We start from the raw sequence: 19,692 nt of genomic DNA on the forward strand, positions 1-19,692 counted from the left end.
GAAACAGTATTTATAAATCAATCCCAGAAGTCAGTAGTAAGGGTTGCCTTAGATAAAAATCAGCGTTATCAGTTTAGGTTCATGAAGAGAAATCATGGACAGTTAAAGGTGTATTTTTAAAAATGGCCTTACTGTAAACCTTCAAAATATGGTTTGTTTGTGCTTGAGGATCATATTTATGTGGGTAAGAATTTGTCTCCAAGACTAAAATTTTTTATTTTATCCTGAATCAGGGAGGGGGGTGGGGGAGAGGGGAAAAAAAAAAAAAAAAGAATATTGCTGCTTGAACTTTGATCACCAAATAGGTGAAAACGATGCAGCACTGCTGCATGCTTTAGTCTGTACTCTGGCACTTTGATGGAGTTTGCAAAATAGGCTGATTAATGGGTATCATCTTCTTAGTGAACCTTTTCAAACTGCTCTCCTGAGAACATGAAAGAATGCTGAATTAAGTGAATGTGGTGAATTTTTAATTAGGCAGCATCATGGAACTGTACATAAAATAGGCCAAATGGCTTTCTCCTCTTCCAGAATTGTGTCCACAGACAAGCTATCTTCTTGTGAGAAGGGGATTAACAGGCATCAGAGAAAAGACTTCAGTGGAAGGGTTCTCTTTTATTTCTATTGATTATAGATGAGGCCATAAATCTCTTGGACTTTAGTTAGTGACATCAATGGATTTATAAAGTAAGAAGATAATGTATTACACCTTTGTTACTGCTAACACAGACAAACAGGATCAAGGACACTATGGATTTATGTTCTTTTTCCTCTGTTAGTTTTAGATGGTGAGTAGTGGTTTTAGTTTGAGGAATCGGTAAATTCAAGCAAAGTAATATGCATTGAGCTTCTCTAACATAGAACATGAACTATGAGGTTTCAGACATGCTGGAATGCTCAGTGCTTAGCCAAAGCTTTGTGGAAATTCCCACCCAGTGAAGGTTATGATCAGGGCTTTCAGATCTTAGCTAAGTGGAAATCATGCATTGCTTGGATCTGGACATTCGGTAAAACGTTACGCCTTGCATTTCTCAAAGCATGGTTGTAGAATTTGGTGTTCAGTCCAGAGCAAAATCATGTTATTGCTTCTACTTCCTTGAAAAAGTGGGGGTTTTTTTTCCCCTATATGTTTGCATTATAGAATATAAAGTTCTGGTTTAAGTGACCTTTGTCACTTGTTGTGACTTCAGTTCACAAAAGATACAACTAAGATCAGAGTTCCCAGTTCCCCAAGGAATGTTAATCTCTCCAGCTCTACTGCAGCTTCCTTTAGGATTTTTACTCATCAAATGAGTGAGTCCTGCTTTTTGACTGTTCAAAAAATGCCTAAGAACTCCAATAGACCAATATGCCTGCTAACCAATATAATGTAGTTAGTGGAAAAACTAATGACAGTGAATTTATTCTCAGCAACAAGACACATTGATTTTTGTCAACTCATTTAGCCGCAAGGAGCTAGTCAAATCCTATAACCACACACAGGGGAATTTTCTGAATAAACTTTTTGATGAGAACATTCCAATTTGTCAAGGCTTCTTCAGAAATATTTATGCAAGGTTAGAAGAGGGTAGGATTTCTCACCATGGGGGAGACCACTGCAGCGTACCCACCCACCCTGCTGCTGACGCTGTGTGTCAGGGACATGGAAGACTGAGGTTCCAGTTACTGAATTATACAGGAAGGAACAACTTCGTAACATTAAGTTACAGACTGTCTTGAGGTAATACTTGAATTTTTTCCTGAAAGATGCCTAAAGTTTTTGTTCTAGTATGAAATAGGAAGACTTCAGCTTTTATAGAGGCAGTAGGAGTATTTACTGCCTAGGTATATAATCTTTGATGCCAGACACAGGAGAGAGACTTACACGAGATGACAGAGACAGTCAGGCTAAGTGTCACTGTGGTATTTTAGGTAACAAGAACAGTATACCTGTGATACAGGACTTAGCTCGACTCCTCTCTCATGTTGATACAATAGTCACAAATACCTAAAAGGCACAGATTTAGCAAAACAGGAAAAATCTTTTTCATACTTTTTTTAGAATTAAGTGTCGGGATCTTATAAGAGATAAATACAAGAAAAAATGAAAATACCTGTGTTGTATTTGCAGATACATGTAAATTTGCATTACACAAGAACCTGGACGTTAAAGTCTGAACTCCTTGCTATAACAATATAATTCCAGTGTCATTCATTTTTTTAGTACATTTGAAAGTCACACCAGTGTTACTCAGACATTTCATATTCATTCTCTCAAAGGGAATTCAACATTATAATTTTTTTTTCGAAGTCTTCTGTCTGTGGATACTTGCTTAAAAATGTAGTGTATATTTATATTCCATTCTGTTTTACTGTGCATTGTTTTTCTTCTGAAGGACGTGCTCAGTAATTACTTTGATTGTGCCAGCTGGATTTAAATGACAGAGCTTTAACTTCAGTTACTGAATCTCTGGCTTTACTGCAGCTTGTGGCTTTAGTTGGAGCTGGAAAAAATAAGTGAGGAATAGTTAGTTCCTAGTAGGTTACACAGTAGCTACACAGTAACTACATACAGAAAGTCACATTAATCAAAATTTGTTTTCCTCTAGAACTTTTTTTTTTAAGTTCTAGACACATAATGTGGCTGCAATTCTGTTATCTAATGTGTTAGTTATTCCAGGAGCTGCTCCACTGGTGTGGGAGTATGTCTGTGTGCACATGCATGTATAAAGAAACAGTAACCGGTACATTTTTAAAATAATGCTTTTCTTTTCCCTTAAAGGCCATCATATGCATAACGGGAATGAACCTCATCTGTGAACTATCACAGATTTGGCTGGCCATCTTTTGTAAAAGAAATCTGAATGTAAACAATTTTGATTAAGGTTATTTGCACCAGAATTTTATCTCCATGAACAGTCGAAAAATCCTCTTCAGTAATCTCTGTTAAAATTATAGGAGGTGGTTACTACATACCTTTTTGGAGTTTTGAGTATGCTTTAGAAATAAATTGACTGAATTTAAGAGAAGTTAGCAGTTCTTTATTGTTGAACTGAAAAGTACTCTTGAGTTAAGCTGAAGGGAATTTAAATGATTTGCAGGAGGATTTGTTTTACTTTGTTTCAGTAATAACTCCCTTTTTCTAAGAAGAGTTTTTTTTCTTGATGTAATAGAGATAAGTGCTCTCTTCTAATGCATGGCGCAGGTGAAAAAGAACTGTGTAAGGTGCAAAGGCTCACAAACCCAGGAACTAATATTCCACTGAATAGCCTGATCTTTCTCAAATTTTCCTTTGGGTTTAGCTAAAGGAATAGAAGGACAGTGGCAGTATTTGGACTGATAGGTGACTTGTTTTTCCCATTTGCTAGGTCCCTTTTTGTTGTTAAAATTACTGTCATTAGTGTTGCCAGGTTTGACTTCCTTTTTTTATGTTCACTTTCAAACACTGTGAGCCAGATCTATGAAAGTGATTTCTTATTACGCTACAGATTAATGCCTTTAAAAATCCAGTTTATCACATATATAGCTAAGGCATCAAGCTTTTCAGGAGTTAGGCCATATTGGAAATTCAATTAGACTGGGAGAAAGACTTGTGAATCTGATAGTCTGCTTGTTAATTGAAAAATCCAATTTGCTCATTCTAACACAAATAAGCATATGAGTAGCTTTCTGCAGGTCCTACCATCAGAAATGGTAGAGGATCATCAAAGGATCCGCCCTCCACTATTAGGCTGAACTATTTCATTTCAGATAAGATGTAAAAAATAAGTAATGGATAATACAATCAATATTCAGGATTTAGATATAGTGAGTATCGAATTTTAAGTTATTTGGCAAATAAAGCCAATACTCATTAGCAAATAAAAAACCACCAATTAATTTGTTCTTTTTTCAGTTCTGTTTTTTTCTGAATTAGATTAATTATGAGCTATTTATGCATAGTAACTCATCTTCCTTAGGACATGAAATCCTTTCTAGATAGGAACTTGATCGTGAATGAAGTAGTTGATAATTTTGCTATAACGGTTACCTTGTATTCTGAATGTATCCTGAATCCAATTACTACAAAGCTCATATATAAGAACCTCCCTTATTTATGTGCCAGGCTGCAATGTAGTGAACTGAGAAATGAAGACCTGAACCAAAATTAGCAGTCTAACAAAGTATGTAATAACTGCATGATAAAAACTTTTTTCAGTGCTCGATTACAGAAGTGCTTATAAGTGAATTTTGGTTAAGTGATGTTATGATAAACTGAAATGGTCAGAATAACCTGTACAATACATACAATGTTAAGATGAAAGGAGGAACTGAAAGATCACAGAGGATATGACTCAAGAAAACTGGGTTCAGTTTCTGCTTCATTCATTCTTCTTCCATTGTGACTTACAGAATAATTTTTTCAGAAGCTTGTAGCCCTTAGGCAATGCCTGCATAGGTGAGGGCCATCACATCTATTCTGTCTGTGTTGTGAGACAGCATTATCAACATATATAAACATACAGTTTTTCCTGTACTGTGTGTGAGGGAATTGTCCAGCTCCCGTATTAGAGCTGGTTCATGCCTGGAGAGCTGGCAGCATGGGTGAAGAAGCTGTGTGATCTGTTATGAGCATAGTGCTCGCTGAAACGTAACAAGGATTAGTTTTTGGAAAGCTTAATATTGAAGTTCAGGATACCATTAGGCATTGAATGTGCCTGTACCAATTCTGTACACCATCTTAACTCCTCCAAACAGCAATAATACCTGCCTGACTCCCTATTTAAAAATGAGAAATATTCTGTATAATGGTTATGACTGTCTGAAAGCTCATGAGAAATTGTATGTTAATAAAAGCCTGTGCTTGTCTGTGATGGTAGTTTTTGATATATACATACACAGGCAGCTGAAAAACCTGTGTTATATATACAATGTAGTATTCCACGTAAACAGCAGAATAAAGTAAGACGACCTAAATCCATCGCAGTGCCACTTATCCAGGTGTCTAGTGATATCCTTCTGCAGGTTATTTGTTGTTTCTACGACTAAAATTAGGACAAAAGGGGATTAATTTCTTGACCAACAGTGTCATTCTTACTAAAGCTTTACCAGGCCTATCCCTAAATGCGTAAAGGCTCAAAGGATTGAGTCAAGAGTCATCATATCAAAGCTTGTGAAACAGAAACTATTTAGGAATAATTTTTATATTATTTTTCCTAAGCGTAACTATGCCACGCTTCAATTGAAAAACATTTGTGACCCTACATTACAGTTATCTAAAATATATTAGTGGATTGCATGTTACAGAGAAATCGGGACAAGTGCTTTGTGTCCTGTAACAGTCTCATAAAAGAAAATGCACTCTTGGCCCTTCAGAAAAATATGATAGAAAGTAGCCAAGCAGTTAAGGCGGCCCAAAAATGAAGATGAAAAATGTGGGCCTAGAAATCAGTTTCTAAACTAAATGCTTCTGCATTGTTAGGTAAAAGACTCCCAGAAATGAAAGTCTTTCCAACATTTTATCCTATAAGTGGCCTTAGGGCAGAAGACTGAAGTTAGTCATCATGGCTCTGTATTACAAGATAGCAAACCAAAGCAACTAGTAGCATGAAAAGATCTGTTATCCTCTTGATTAATGCTTGAATCTTTTTAAAAATCACTTTATACTTGAGAGTGGATCCAAGCTGACAGTACACATTACTTAGTTATATGTTCAGGTATTGTAACATTTATAACTGTATACCTACTTGAGTATGTACCTAATTAAAGAGAAGTCCTTGACTTAGAGTTGAATGGTGAAATTCCCATTCACTTCATTGAAATGTGATTTGGTCTCTGCCTCTGCAATTACAAGCTGTCACGCTTTTCTCTGATTTAATATCCTCATCTTTATTTAAAATTCAGCCTTTTTTTTTTTTCCTATCTTAATTTTGCAGTGTTAGGGAAAGCTAAACAGTTTAATACAGAAACCTTCCTTTTCCTGACTTGAAGTCATAATAGCATATTAATTTTCCTTTCTGTAACAGGTCAGTTGGGGCTTGCAAATTGTATATATAACTTCAACGATTTTTTTAAATAAAAATTTTTATGTGACAACAGTTCAAAAATCTCTCAACTACCACGCATTTTAATTAACGTAACTGAATAACTGAAATACATCAGCAAGATATTGTTACTGGCTATACTAATTGCTTAAAAATGCATTATAGTTACTTTGTGTAATTGTTTACTTAGTTCTGCAAGCACATAGTCTTTGAAATACAAGATTTTGTAGGATTAATATTTAAATCTTCCTTTCAGTAAGTACTCTGAAAACTCATATAAAGAGGTCATGTAAAGGGTCATGCACATTCTGTTTGCATTAGCAATAATATTTTACCTGAACAGCCCTGGAAAAAAAATTAATCCTACCAGGAGCTCAAAAAAACAAAAAAAAAGAGACAGGTTAAGAATGAAGGCAAATGTCCTGGTCACTTTGAGGACATGGACATGAGCATACACCAGTCTCACCCTCCCATTTGCAGTCCTCCCACTGCAGGAGACTTTTTTTTTTTTTACATCAATCATGCTCCCCCCCCCCTTTTTTTTTTCCCTCTTTTCTTTGCATCTCTTAAGGTTTTACAGATTTTCAAAGTTTTTCAGATAACTCCAGATCTGCCATTTACTTTAACATGAATGTAGGAGAGTTGCTTTTAGCCAAGAGTCTCCCCAGCCTGACAGAATTTATTTTTCTAGGGTTTTTTTTTAATTATTTGATCCTGCAGTAAAGGAGAAATGGAAAAATGTTTCATAAACAATTATTACGCTCTTTGCCAATTTTGCCATATTTTTACATTTACTAAAGTTTTTTTAGACATTTCTGGAAATTACAAATTAAAATTCACTCTAGTACCTTACTGAATTAATACTTGCAGTGTACATTAACTGAATGCTAAATACACTATGTCTGCTCAGCTGACACTTTTCAACGTATAAACATTGATCATTGGCGGTTGTAGAGCAGTATTTTAGTGACTAGACCTACACAGCTGAGAATCTGATCAATCTCTTAGCGCTGAAAAGAGAAAAAAATAAAACAAAAAAGATAAAACCATGTTTAGTAAAAAAATCATGAGCACTTGGAAGTCCCCTGGCATATAGGAATGGGACTTCTTGCTCATGTCTTTCAGCTGTGCCCAGTAAAGCACAGATGGGACAACCCTTATTAACAGTGGAAAAGAGAACATAGGCTTGGGGAGGCGAGCGGTGATCTGAGGCCTGTTAAGGAGCATCTTCCTGTGAATTTCTGTAAAAGCCCGAGCCTCTAGAGCAATATGAACTGGATTTGGTTTTTTCTTAATCTCCTGTGGCTTCTTGCTTACACCCTCCCCCTCCCAAAGTCAAGCAGACTAGTTGTGGTGGTTGGCATTAGAGCCCATCCAAAAACTACAAGAGCAGGGAGAGCTGGCAGTTGTTCTCGACAATAATAACCAAATGAGTTATCTCAGGCCAGGGAAGGCACGATGGGAAATAAAAAATGAAGTAAACAGTAGCTTTTGCACAGTGCAGAGGGAAAGAGCTTGAGGCAGCCAAGCTTTTCTTATGACATTTTGTGGAGCTGCAGCCAAATAGAGGCTTCGTGTTTGCATTTAAAGATGAATACTTACAATGCAAGTCAAATAGAAAGACCGTTAGTCCGTATCATTGCTTTTGGGGTATGTTACATTAAAAACATCCTTGGGAGGTACAACTCCAGCCATGACGTTCCGGGATGCTATCTTGGTTTGGCTTGTGGCAATCCCAAATGGCTGTTAAAATGCAAAACCAAATAATAGAGATTGTAGGAGAAAGGATGGCAGAAAATAGTATTACTTTATAGCTTTTTAGACAAACATATACAAATGTAATGGAAGTTTAGAAACTGCAGTTATTGAAGAAAGACTTAAAGTTAAATCACTGTGTATTGTACTATGTATTGGTGATGCTAGGAATGATCAAGCTCAACTTATTTAGATCATGTAAGTTTATCTTTAAGGGAATGTAATTTTGGCTTGGTGGGTGGGAAAATTACAGAAGAGAGACTTTCTTTTTTTAATGAAAGTGGTGGGTACCTTATTACAGAAAAAACAACTGGTCATAGAAGAATACAAAAACATAGTCAGTGCTATTAGTGGCAAAGTTTCATTTCTGTCATCTTCTCTCAAGATCTTTTTCTAAACCCAACATATTTCATTCTCTATTCTTCAAAAATTTTAAAACTAATCAAAACAAATTTACAAAAAGTTCAACTGAAGAAACAAAATGAGCCTCCCACTACATGCACACATTGCAATTGGTCTTTCTAACCTGTTCTGGTATAGAAATATGATGCAATCCATTGAACTTTTTCTTTGAGTGTAATTATTTATATTAAAGATTTTGTTTTAATATGTGCTGCCAAAGAGATAAATGGGACTGCTAGTCTATTCAAAGTATCTACAAAGCGTACTTTAGGTGTTTTGTTGACATTAATGTCTAAAACTAATATTAAGAAAAAGGCACACTTTTGAATATACTTCTAAAATACGGATTGTATGCTATGTCTCTCAGTCTGACATTTTTTCAGACAGGTGTAACAAATGCTTATTCAAGTGCACTGTTTAAATGCTATGTTTTAATCTTCATTCCTCCCCTTTTTATAGTGTTGATACCATTACTTTGTAGGGCAGCCCTTAGATGCATAAAATAAGTCATCAACTACTGAAAAGTACAAGAGCGAGTATTGTTAAATTTTGTACAAGGATTGTACCTTTTTAATTTTAAATTTCTCTATTTTATGGGGGTTTTTTGTTGCTAAAACCTTTTTTTATTACATTTCAGACAAGATAGCAAGTATCTCTAAATGGAAGGAGTTTTGGGTTGTTTTTTTTAACAGAAAATACATACAATTTAAAAGCTATGTCCTTGAAAATATAAAAATGTTTAGCAGGTGAAAGTATGTTGAGCACTAAGGGGAAACTCATTTTGTAACTTTAAATTGTTAAACATTATGTACTTTTGCAAAGGGGTTTTTTTGAGTATTAGGTGTACTTATAATGTCTAATCCTCTAAGACTTCCCTCATAAACATAGATTTTTTCAATGTGAGTCTTTCTTTCAGCTTAAATGGTCTATCTAGATGCAAAAGTTTAGGTTCCATAGGCCTGTTTCTTCTTTTCATTTTACTGGCTTCTGTTACAAGACCTTGATCTTTAGTAAAGCTGAAAGAGCTCATCACATCTGGGCGTGAGTCAAATCTGCAAAGTTGCTTAAGTACCTTGTTTCCTACTTTGTATACCTACTACTTCAAACCTCTTTCACAGTCTTTTTACTACATTCACTTCATTACACAGAACAACCTGTATGTTAGGTTAAAACATTGTTTAAAATAAATAAAATCTGAGTGGTGCTCTGACAATTAAAACAGGCTATTTGATACATCAAGAAATCCCTTTGCAGATATACTGAGGTTAATATCAGCATCAGAAATTACCGAGGGCTCATTTTCTGTAATGATTATGTAAGCAGCTAAATTGCAGAAAAACCAGCTCTTGGTAAATGTTCCAGTTTAATGTTCCATCTCAGAATTGTCTAGGCTACATGAGATAATTGTGGTTATTTTTTTTCTGTACTACTTACTGTGGAGAATTTAACTGAACAACTTAATGAAAAATACTTTGTTGTGGCAGATGAGCTTTTATGAATATAAAATTCAGGAAATTCAAGATTGTGGTTCCCACAGCAACCATGACTAGTTTCTTGGCTTCTATTTAGGGTTTAGAATTACTGGGCTAAATGCTGTTCCCAGTTCCCCTGACTTTTCCCATGTTGATGTGAAAGCTGAGAACTTGGCTCAGGATTTGTGGGTAACTTTTTGGTCAGAATATGTTTCTATTTCCAATTTGTCCAAGATACAATTGTGTGGGAATAATAATTCCATCTTTTTCATCTTTTAAATATTTTTTTCAAGACTAACCATCTTCCAACATTTATTAAAACTTGCATGGTGCAATGTTGTACAGGCATTACCCCTCATTTTACTCCTGCTGGGTATATATGGTAGTCATTGTCATGATTTTTTGATGGAGAATGTGCAAGGAAATCCAATGTCTGGAAAAAAGTCTCCCTTCTGATAGAGGATGTAGAGTGACTCAGAGATTAAGTCCTTCTAACTTGCCTGCAGTGATGATGGAGGAGGAAATTTAATCTGGGAGTGGATCCTAGTAAGCTTTGAGGAAGGTCCTCAGTCACCTGCAGCTGTCTTACGATACTCAGCTGAGTTCTTACAAAAACTTTTATTGAGCAATTAAAAACAAATCCAGTGAAAACAAAACCACTTTCTTAATGGTGTCAACTATCTTCTACTACTGTCAGGTACACCTCTTAAAATGTCTTCTGAAGCGGTCACTGCCATACCTTATGCAAATTTTCAAATACTGTATCTAATGATGAGCAGCAAGTGTGTAGGGGAATTGGGCATTTCGACTGCTTGTTTAAGTTTAAAACATGAGATGTTACTCTGGTCTCCAGGATGCACCTGCCTATTTAATAACACATTTTGAGTCTCGACAATTGTGAATCAACACAAAAGCATTTGAGTATTTACTTTATATCACTTTGTGGGTTTTTTAAACTACTGTGAAGAGTGTTGTGGGCTTTTTTGATTTGAATGGTAATACAAAAAAGTTTTTATAGGCTTTCTTCTAAAAATAGAAGTCACTTCTAGTTTAAAACAAACATGATAACATTTAAATTAAAAAACTTTTGCAGGAAAGGATAGAATATAAGTTATTGAAAAGTGGATACTTAAAAGGAAGATTCAGATGTGGCTGTAACAATACTGTTAGTTTCTCTCCACTACAACCTAAAATGAGCCCAATGTTTTCTTCTGTTTTTCCTTCAGACATAGGAAAGGACAAAGATACGTACACAGATGATTCAGAACATGGAAATTATGATGCTCGTACAGATCAGTCATTGCTTATTCAGAACAAGCTTACCAGACAGAAAACAGAACCTCGGACTAAATCATCTTTAAAGGTAACGGACACAAAACTTTATTAAATTGTATCAATTGTCAGAATGTGCTTAAATATTTTTAAAATACAATTTTTAAGGGATTATATAAGTTGCAGCTTAAATAAATAGGCATCTCATGGTAAGAAATTTAGGTGTCTCCCATATTATAGTTTGACCTACAGAATCAATGAATGGAAGTCTCTGTACCAAAAGCGACCAAAATTATATAGAATCAAGGATGCTAATGATTCGTATCAACTCATCTAAGAAGCAGTAGCCTTCTTTCAAAAAAATCTATGTTGCACAGAATTTAGGACATAGGATTTCCAGGATGGAGTGAAAGTCATGTCAGCTGAGAGGCCTCAAGAAATTAGGAGAGTTTAGAAGAACTAAGTTCATGTAGCAAATGATCAGTCGAGAGTGATCTAAAGTGTAGGATTCTCCTAAGCAAAATCCATATGATAGCCAGACATATTGAATGAAAGATAAAATTTACTTATGTATAGACGAGTGTAGGAGTATTTTCAGGAACCTCAACTAAAGCACTGGGAAAGCCATCTCACCAGAGAAAACGGACATGTTATCTTGCTTAGTAATTACCTAATCACAGTATTCATCACAATACACTTTCTACAACAGTTCATCCACTATAATGCCAAAGAATTATGACGGATTTTTAGTTCAAAACATGTTTGGTTTTTTGGTTTTTTTTTGTTCTTGCTCTGGACTGGGAGACCCTTAATTCTCCTTTCCGTTAGCATAATTGCTTTTAAGTGTATGACAAATGACCTAACCTCAAGAAGTTCTGAATTATTTTCTTCTTCAAGAACTAGCAGTAGTGTATTCTGCAGAACAGTTTTTACCAGCAATTCTCTGATTTTTGGTATATAAAAGCATGAATAATCTATGCTACAAAACTAGAAATGCTTAAATTGCTTTAAGGTTCTATAGTCATAACTTTGTGATTTTAGGATTCAATGCGTGTTTCACAGGAATTGTGTAACTGTTGTGAAGCATGTTCTCTCAGTCACACTGATCATCATTACTACGGGATTCTGGAACACAGGTAGCAGGTTGATGTGATCTCTGAGACAATTTCATGGGATGCTTTTAGAAAAAAAGTTTTTATAATAATAGCTATCTAATAACTTTTAGAAAGGTAATACTATTACAGGTAATAGTATTTACAGATCAGAAATCTCTGGTATGAAAATGAAACTTTGGTAATGACAGAGAAGGGTTATATTTTAATCTACACCATTGCAATGAGAACTTTTTGTGTTCACAGACTTTTTTGTCTGTTTCTGCAAGGCTAGCGAAATTAAGGCAGAAATAGTAGTGGATGTTCTTGTTTGAATTTGTTGATCAGGTAGACAAAGCTTTTTATGTTAAATGTGGCCTAAAAGGCAGAACAAATAATGCAGAATCTGCAGAATTTAGACTGCATTTTAGAGAGCTAAGTATTTTTCATAACGGGTAAGGCCACTACCAGAAGAATCTAGTAATAGATAATGCCTATCTAGTAACAGGCATTTCATTGTGGTAAAGCAAAATATTTTTTGTATGTTCATGTGAAATATGAAATGACCACTAGCTGTGTTTTCTCCAAGCCCTGCATTCAGTACTCATATAAAGTTTATAGGCATCCAGTAAGCTAACTTTCTTTCAAAGTTTAAAGAGGAGCCTTGTATTTGTGTTAAGTTTAAACAAAAATGCCCTTTTTATGTCTCAATCTTCATATGACCTGACCTACTGAACAAAGTGCTTCAGAGTTTAAAAACAGTCTTCTGAAGCTACATCTGGCTTTTAGCCTTGACAAATCCTTTTATCACAGCAATTACTTTGGAAACTTCCTTCTGCTTTTATACTGGTTTTGCAAATCTGGCAACCAAGCAGGATTCTCCTCCTGTTTACTATCTGTCTGCCTCCACAGGAAAAAGGCAGAGGCACTTTAGATTAGTCTCATATTAGAAAAGAAGGTTACTATTTTGCCTTCGGATTATTGTACGAGTCCTTGTGGCAATTAGTGGACGATGTCTAAGGGAAACCTCTTCCCAAAATGGATATAAAACTAAAAAAAGGAGGCTTTTAATTCTTTTTGAGACTGTTGAAAGCACAGAAGACAGATCTGCAGCTTTGCAGCTGGTAAGTACTCTCATATATTTGGAAAATAAACTGATCTATCATGATTAAAAAAAGTCTCCTCAGTCTGACCAGAGAATGAGAATGAGAAACACCACATTGGCAAAGCATACAAGGGTAAAAGCTTATTCTTGTTCTCTGCCTGTTAAGGGTTCTAATTTAGACTTGTTTTGGAAGGGTTGTTTTACACCTGAGAGACTCAGGGAAAAATTGCTAGAAAACTATTTGCAATTAATGCTTGGTACTATTATCTGTCTCAGTGATGAGCTACTTGGATACTTCAGCAATAATGAACTTGCCTTGCTGACGTGAAAGCCAATACACGTTTTTTGGGGGGAATTTAGTGTTTCAGATCACATACATGATGCAGCACTTTCCATAAATCTGGTTGGTATCGCTGCAGTTTTAAAGCTTTAGAAACATCAGATAATTTTGATATAGCACCTGGATGCTGACATTCATCTGGATAGTCATCTACTTTTCTTGTTTCCTTGATTATAACTCATAATCTCCTTTAGTGTAGGTTGGTGTCATTTCAGAATCCACAGATTTCATATTGAAAAACTGTGAGTCGTTCAGACCCATTAAAAAGCTGTCTTCATTATCCATCGCTGCTGTCTTTTCATCGCCAACTGCTGTTGAGATTGTGTAGAAAGTATGGCTTCATGTATGCGATTCTGCCAAGGGATTTCATGCAGAGGAATGATGCCAACAAGTGGCTGCTGAGCAAAGTATGGAATGAGTAGTATCTGCTATTGCATGGGAAATGTAGGAAATGAGGAGGTCTGTGACTGGAAAGTTGATATTTGAAATGTTCTAGTTTCACTAAGAAAGGAAAGCAGGCTAAACAGACTTCGTCACTTGAATGGAAGGCAGCATTTGTCCAGAGAAGCAGCAAAGTCAGTGGCAGTGAATTCTTTTCCATACCAGTTACTATCATGTGTATAGTGGCAAGATAGGAATATTTGAGAAATTACACTTCCATTTTCTTTCATTCACTACATTACTGTTACTCTCTTTGATCTGATGATTTTTTTTTATCAGATGAATTTTTTATCTAGGTAGTGTATTTTGCTATGCGGCAAGGTAAAGAAAGGATTTTTAGAACAAAGTTGACATATTATCACTATGGGTTCAGAAATGCTGCCTAGACAGTAGCCTAGATTACTGCCTTTTTCTGGTATCCACTGATATTCACTATAATACTGCATGTCTAGACTAGCTTTATGTTGGATAGGATCTGAAACGATTTTTCTTTCAGTCTCCAGAAATGTTACATAACTTCTAAGGAGTTTTAAATAAGATCTTAAACAAGAAATTGGCCAAAACATATGGAGACTTGTATCTAATCAGCTGGACATACTGCTGAAAATTCATTATAAGTTGAGCAAGACTCATTATGTTCAGTGTAGATTATTACAGCGATTATTAAAGGATAAATCTACCTGTGAAAACCTGAAATACATTGTTTAGGCATTTTATTGGATTCTTTGTGATTTTGAGCATAGCTGTTCCTCTCTCTCCTGCAAAACAAATACTTTGCTTACAGAATTTTGTCAGTGGTTTTGAAAAATTGAATAAATTAAATGTAGTATCTGCAGAATAAAAATGCTCTTCAATCTTAAGATTTTATTTTCCATGCCTTTGCAGGGATTATTTTCTGTTTTCATTTTTTTCTGTGTAAGTCCATGACTTTGAGTTGCACAGATTTGTGCTATATGTTCCAATATTGTCAATTTATCACTAGTTTCACATACGTTATTTCACTCATAATCCTGCTCCTGTGTTCAGTGGAAGTCAGGCATGCGTGCGAAAAGAGAAGGTTTGGCAATAAAAATGTTTTAGTGTATAAATAAGAACTAGATGATGTCAGCTGACAACAGCGTACTGGAAAGGAGAATAGCAAAGGGAGACTGATGAATAAGGAGTAGTTCACAAATGCAGTCTAATAACTCAAAAGTAAATAAAGTTTAAAAGGAATGATAACAGATAAAATCATTATCCCAGAATAGAATGACATGGTAAAGTGCAACAAAAGTTAACTTCATGTTTATGCTTCTAGTGCACGGCTCTCATCTGCTGTGAGGTTTTGTTTAAAAAGAAAAAAAAAAAAAGCTCAGAAAATATTTCAGGAAATGCAGGGAGAGTAGTAAGTAATTTTATCATAAAGATGAAAGTTTTAAAAAATAAACATGTAAAAAAAATTTTCAGTGGTCATGTCAGTATGCTTTTTGTTAAGGCCTCCCTAATTAAACTTGAAGAGCAAATAGAAGTGGTTAAATATTAAAAATGGGAAGCCTCCTCTTGTCTCCAGACATCCTCCATTGCTGCTTCCTCAGACAGTAACATTGAACAGACTTACTGTCAAAATTTTGCATAAGATCACCTAAACCAACTCCTTTCCTGAAGCAAAATGTTTTTCATATTATATACAAATGTATTTTTCATGCTTACTCTGTAAGCCTGAATAGAATGAAAATGTAAAAAAAGTCCTCTGTGAAGAAGCTAAAATAATTACTAATTCTTTAGTTTACTCCTAAAAGTTAAACTGTAGTTTTATTAGGAAGTCTTTATTCTGGAAGTCTTCCTCTCTGTTCAGAGGACAGCTAGGTTCTGCACGGTACAGTGTAGCATACACAGAAAGCCATTAGCATGGGTAATTGCGGCAGCCTGTCCTGTTAACCAGGCTGTGTTGTCTCTGATGCCCAAGATAGTTTGGATATCTTTGCATATGCAAATATGTCCCCAGTTTTCCTTCCTAGGTTATTATGCTCATGGTTTTTGCAAAAGAAAAAAAAACAAGAAAAAAAAGAAAAAAATGAATACACGCTTAAAATCAATCAATCTATATTTTTGGAATTAAGTAATTGAAAGGATGAATATAATAAGTCTGTTTCTGGCTTATCCATTCCAAAACCCTTCAGACACAAAAAGATGATTGCTAACTTAGTTGTATGCTTAGAAAATTTCTCATAAAGCACACCTTAGAGTATTCTTAATCACAGTATGATTTTTAAAATGCAAAAAATGAGTCTAGAACTATTTTTAAGTCTTTTAAAATATTTTCACAGCTTATTCTGTGTAACTTAAGAAGTCTGTTACCTTGTTAGGGTCCTAGGTTTCATTTTTAAACAACCTGAAACAAAGAAAGCATTAATTAGGAATCTCACTTTTGTTCATGGAAATAAGCCCGTTGTAGTTAGCATCAGAAATGTATTTATTTCTAGAAAATACTTAAAGATAAGAGTTGAGTCATAAGCTCTGGATGCAGACACTAACCACTGAAATAGTGGCACCCTTCAGTGTGATTACTGAAGGTGTTGATGCAAAGTTCATAGTAACAGTATTAGGGAAAATTAGTAATCAAAATCAAAGGTGTTTTTCATGAATCAGCCAGTAATTGCTCCACTTAATAGCATCTTATGAAGTTCTAAGAACAATAATAAATTATATCGGAAGAAAGGTTTCTTTTATGAGAGATAACCATTCTACTCAGAAGGAGAAAGCTATTCATGTAGATTTTGCAGTTTTAGGTAGTTAACCATGCCCAAGAATTTCACACATCAGACTTTACCTCTGTCAGAATTCCTGCCCTAGTTCTTCAAATTGTTTCCCTGGCTACTTCTGTCTTATACATGATTTAATAGCCCTGAACTCATCCATTATTATCTCTAAAACACCTCTTAAAAAACAAGACATGAAGAGTGCTTTTCCTTGCCCCACCTCTGCTAACCAGCGTGCTTTGCATTGTAAACGTCATTCTCCTCCTCTTACTCCTCCATTCCAAGCTGATTTTCCTTGCAAGTGTACAAAGTGATTTTATGTGTTGTGGGACGTTCTATACAGTCCTGTTTGGGCTGTAAGTCTCAGTGCCAGTGAACTTTATGGTGGTGTTTACAGAAGTTTTATGTGGCAGCAGTAGGTCAGTGAACATGTTGTTGTTTCCATGAGGAAGCAAATACATTTCAAAGTCTGTTTACTTGTCTTTCATTCTTCCTCAAATGTTTTCTGGTTCTACAACTTTTCCCTACATCTTTGTCTCTAAAAAATGCTATTGGTGCGATGGTGCTATTACGGAGCAGTGATGCTGGGACTCAGTCCTTCCACTTCCAGTAGTAGCATCACTTTCTACTGCTGGATTCTGCCCTTCCCTTCTCTTACAGTTTCCCTGGGCAAAAACCCAAGACATTTGAGTAAGTCTCTCTTTAATATGTTGCTTCATTAGTGGTAAAAGTTTATCAAAACTATTCTTCTCTAGCACATTTAGCTGTCAGAATTCACAAGCTGTCTTAGGGAGGAAATTAATTTTGTTCTAAACATCATCACCTTGAACTAAAAAGATTTTGGGGAGAGAAATTTAGTAAATTTGGGGTCCAAATTGTAAAAAGAGAATCCTGAGGCCCAGCTTTGCGCATCCATCTATCTTTTGGATCCCAGTTACTATTCTGTTGGTATATTTACTTCCCTTTACATAATTTTACAAATCTAATTCAAAATTACACTGTCCACATGGAGGAACATTGAACTTCATCCTGTCTACTGTAGAGGCAAAATGTGGGGGCTTGATTCTTGTGTACTGTATCAAGAGCAATCACTTACGTAAGTGAACGCTCCTGTTGTTGATTATGGCTGAGAATTTATGTTCTCTGTATGTATAAATATGGAACTTCCTTATATACTTTTTATTAAGTAAACGACAGTCCTTGAAGTCAGAAATTGAAACCGTCTGTTCACTGCCTGAGCTACACCCCAATGTAAAAGTTGTTTCTCCCTGAATGGGTGCCTTGGGTCAGAATAACCTCCTCTGGGCTGAGTCCAGTGCACGCTGTGCACGCTGCCAGACTAGCACTATTTTTTAGACATATTCTAAAGGAACTTACAAAGTGCATCAGCAGCAAACGACTAACAGATGATGTTAAAATAATGAGTTGTCAGCCTCTGTGTTTATGTGTATATATGTATAAAATAGGTAGAAATCATGCTCATTTTCATTGCCATTGCTGGCAAATTTCAGGAAACTGGGGGGGGGGGGGAGGCAAATCATAAAATATAATTATTAAAGGTCTTGTTCCCTGCTCTTTGTTTAGCATTTATATGTTAGATAATGGTAATGAAAATCTTATACATGGAACAGACAATTTAGACAATTTCTTTCATATCAGACTTGATTTACTGGATGTTGATAGTAAATTAGAATAAATACATTTATTAAAATTAACACAATGCAGAATCTAATAATGCAGCTTTTCCTAGGCTAAATTCACACTGAAGTACTTTGAATTTTTCCCTGAATAAGAATTTCTTTGTCACTATTCCTACCAGAGTCAATAATGACATGCATTTAAGGAGACATCAAGTTGATGAATCAAATAGGTTGAAGTAAAGCTTCACAGTTTGGGATCTCAGTTGTCTGTACTATATCATTGCATAAAACAATGCCAACATAATTTAAGAGTCCTCAAATGGCTTTTTAATTAAACCCTTAGAATAATTAACACAATACAAACTGCTGAAGGCTATTTCCAAAAATTGGTCAGTGGTCAAATGAGTAGTGATTGAATTTGCAAGCTTAAGATGAGAAACTGGAACTCCACTGAAGAGGTCCCTTTGTATTGTGAAGGTGAATGTTGTAAGAGGTTAGCTTTTTGCCTTGGCTTGAATGCTGTTAAGTGTGGTTGAATATTAAAATCTAACTTTAGTCTACAAAATAGTCAATATTTTATATTATTAATATAATACAAATGCTATAATATACTATTGCAATATATAGCATATGCAGAATAAGATGCTCATATTTTTATCATTGACATATTAATATTTCCTCTGCATTAATATTTTCTATTAATAGGTCATGTCTGATGGTAGATAATAGTGAAGTTTAGTAAGGAAGTCCATTATAAGAGGAGGACTGTACATGTTTGGCCAAAGAAGAATAGTGATTGCTTTAAAAAAAAAGTCATTTTTCATTTATATAATGTACATTAGGAGTACAGTTAATTTTAAGGGGATATTTGAGTCAAATACTTTCATTAATTGTATTAAAGTAATGATAAGGTCCTACATAGCATAAGATACCACATATATTTGTTTGTAGAATTATAGCCGCGAAACATTAAATAAAGCTAACTTGACCTAAACTCAAACCAAGAAAAGGAGGTGGCTCTCCCAAAAATGAGCTGTGGAAATCCTTATAAAAGGTTTTGGGGAATCTGAAAGATTACATGGATTTGGGGGCAGCTGGACAAAGTTATGGAAGAGGAATTCCATGGAAAGTTATCAAACACATGGCAACCTGAGCTGAAATTAGCTGAATGCTGGGCTAGTGGTAGAGGGAAATACCACGTGCTTCCTAGTACATGTTCTCTCCCAGACAGGTTTCTTTCTGGAGCTTTTATGTATAAGCAAATTAGACAGAACCTTTCATAGTGGTTTGAATGTACTTGGTTTTGCTGTTGCCCAACGTAAGTTGTAAATATTTGGACAAGTCAATGGAAATTTGCTAATTGATTAAAAAAAAAAATAACAGGGTTTTGTCGCTGTTATGCCTAGTGTAACAAAGTTCAGTGAGGTATTGATG

General features: G+C 35.2%; 1 protein-coding gene across 3 annotated transcripts in view; it reads left to right on the plus strand.

The window, feature by feature from the left end:
- Positions 1-19,692, plus strand: part of ANO3 (anoctamin 3) — a 211,199-nt gene that overhangs the window by 124,557 nt on the left and 66,950 nt on the right. For 2 of the 3 annotated variants that reach the window (XM_075712002.1, XM_075712003.1), the window contains exon 4: positions 10,858-10,994. In XM_075712002.1, the coding sequence (XP_075568117.1) occupies positions 10,858-10,994 (137 nt within the window). Of the gene's footprint in view, positions 1-10,857; positions 10,995-14,176; positions 14,267-19,692 lie in introns of those variants that run through there. The other variant, XM_075712004.1, reaches the window with a different exon arrangement.

The sequence above is a fragment of the Pelecanus crispus genome, chromosome 6, assembly GCF_030463565.1.
Source record: "Pelecanus crispus isolate bPelCri1 chromosome 6, bPelCri1.pri, whole genome shotgun sequence".
In the NCBI taxonomy this organism is placed as follows: Eukaryota; Metazoa; Chordata; class Aves; order Pelecaniformes; family Pelecanidae; genus Pelecanus; species Pelecanus crispus.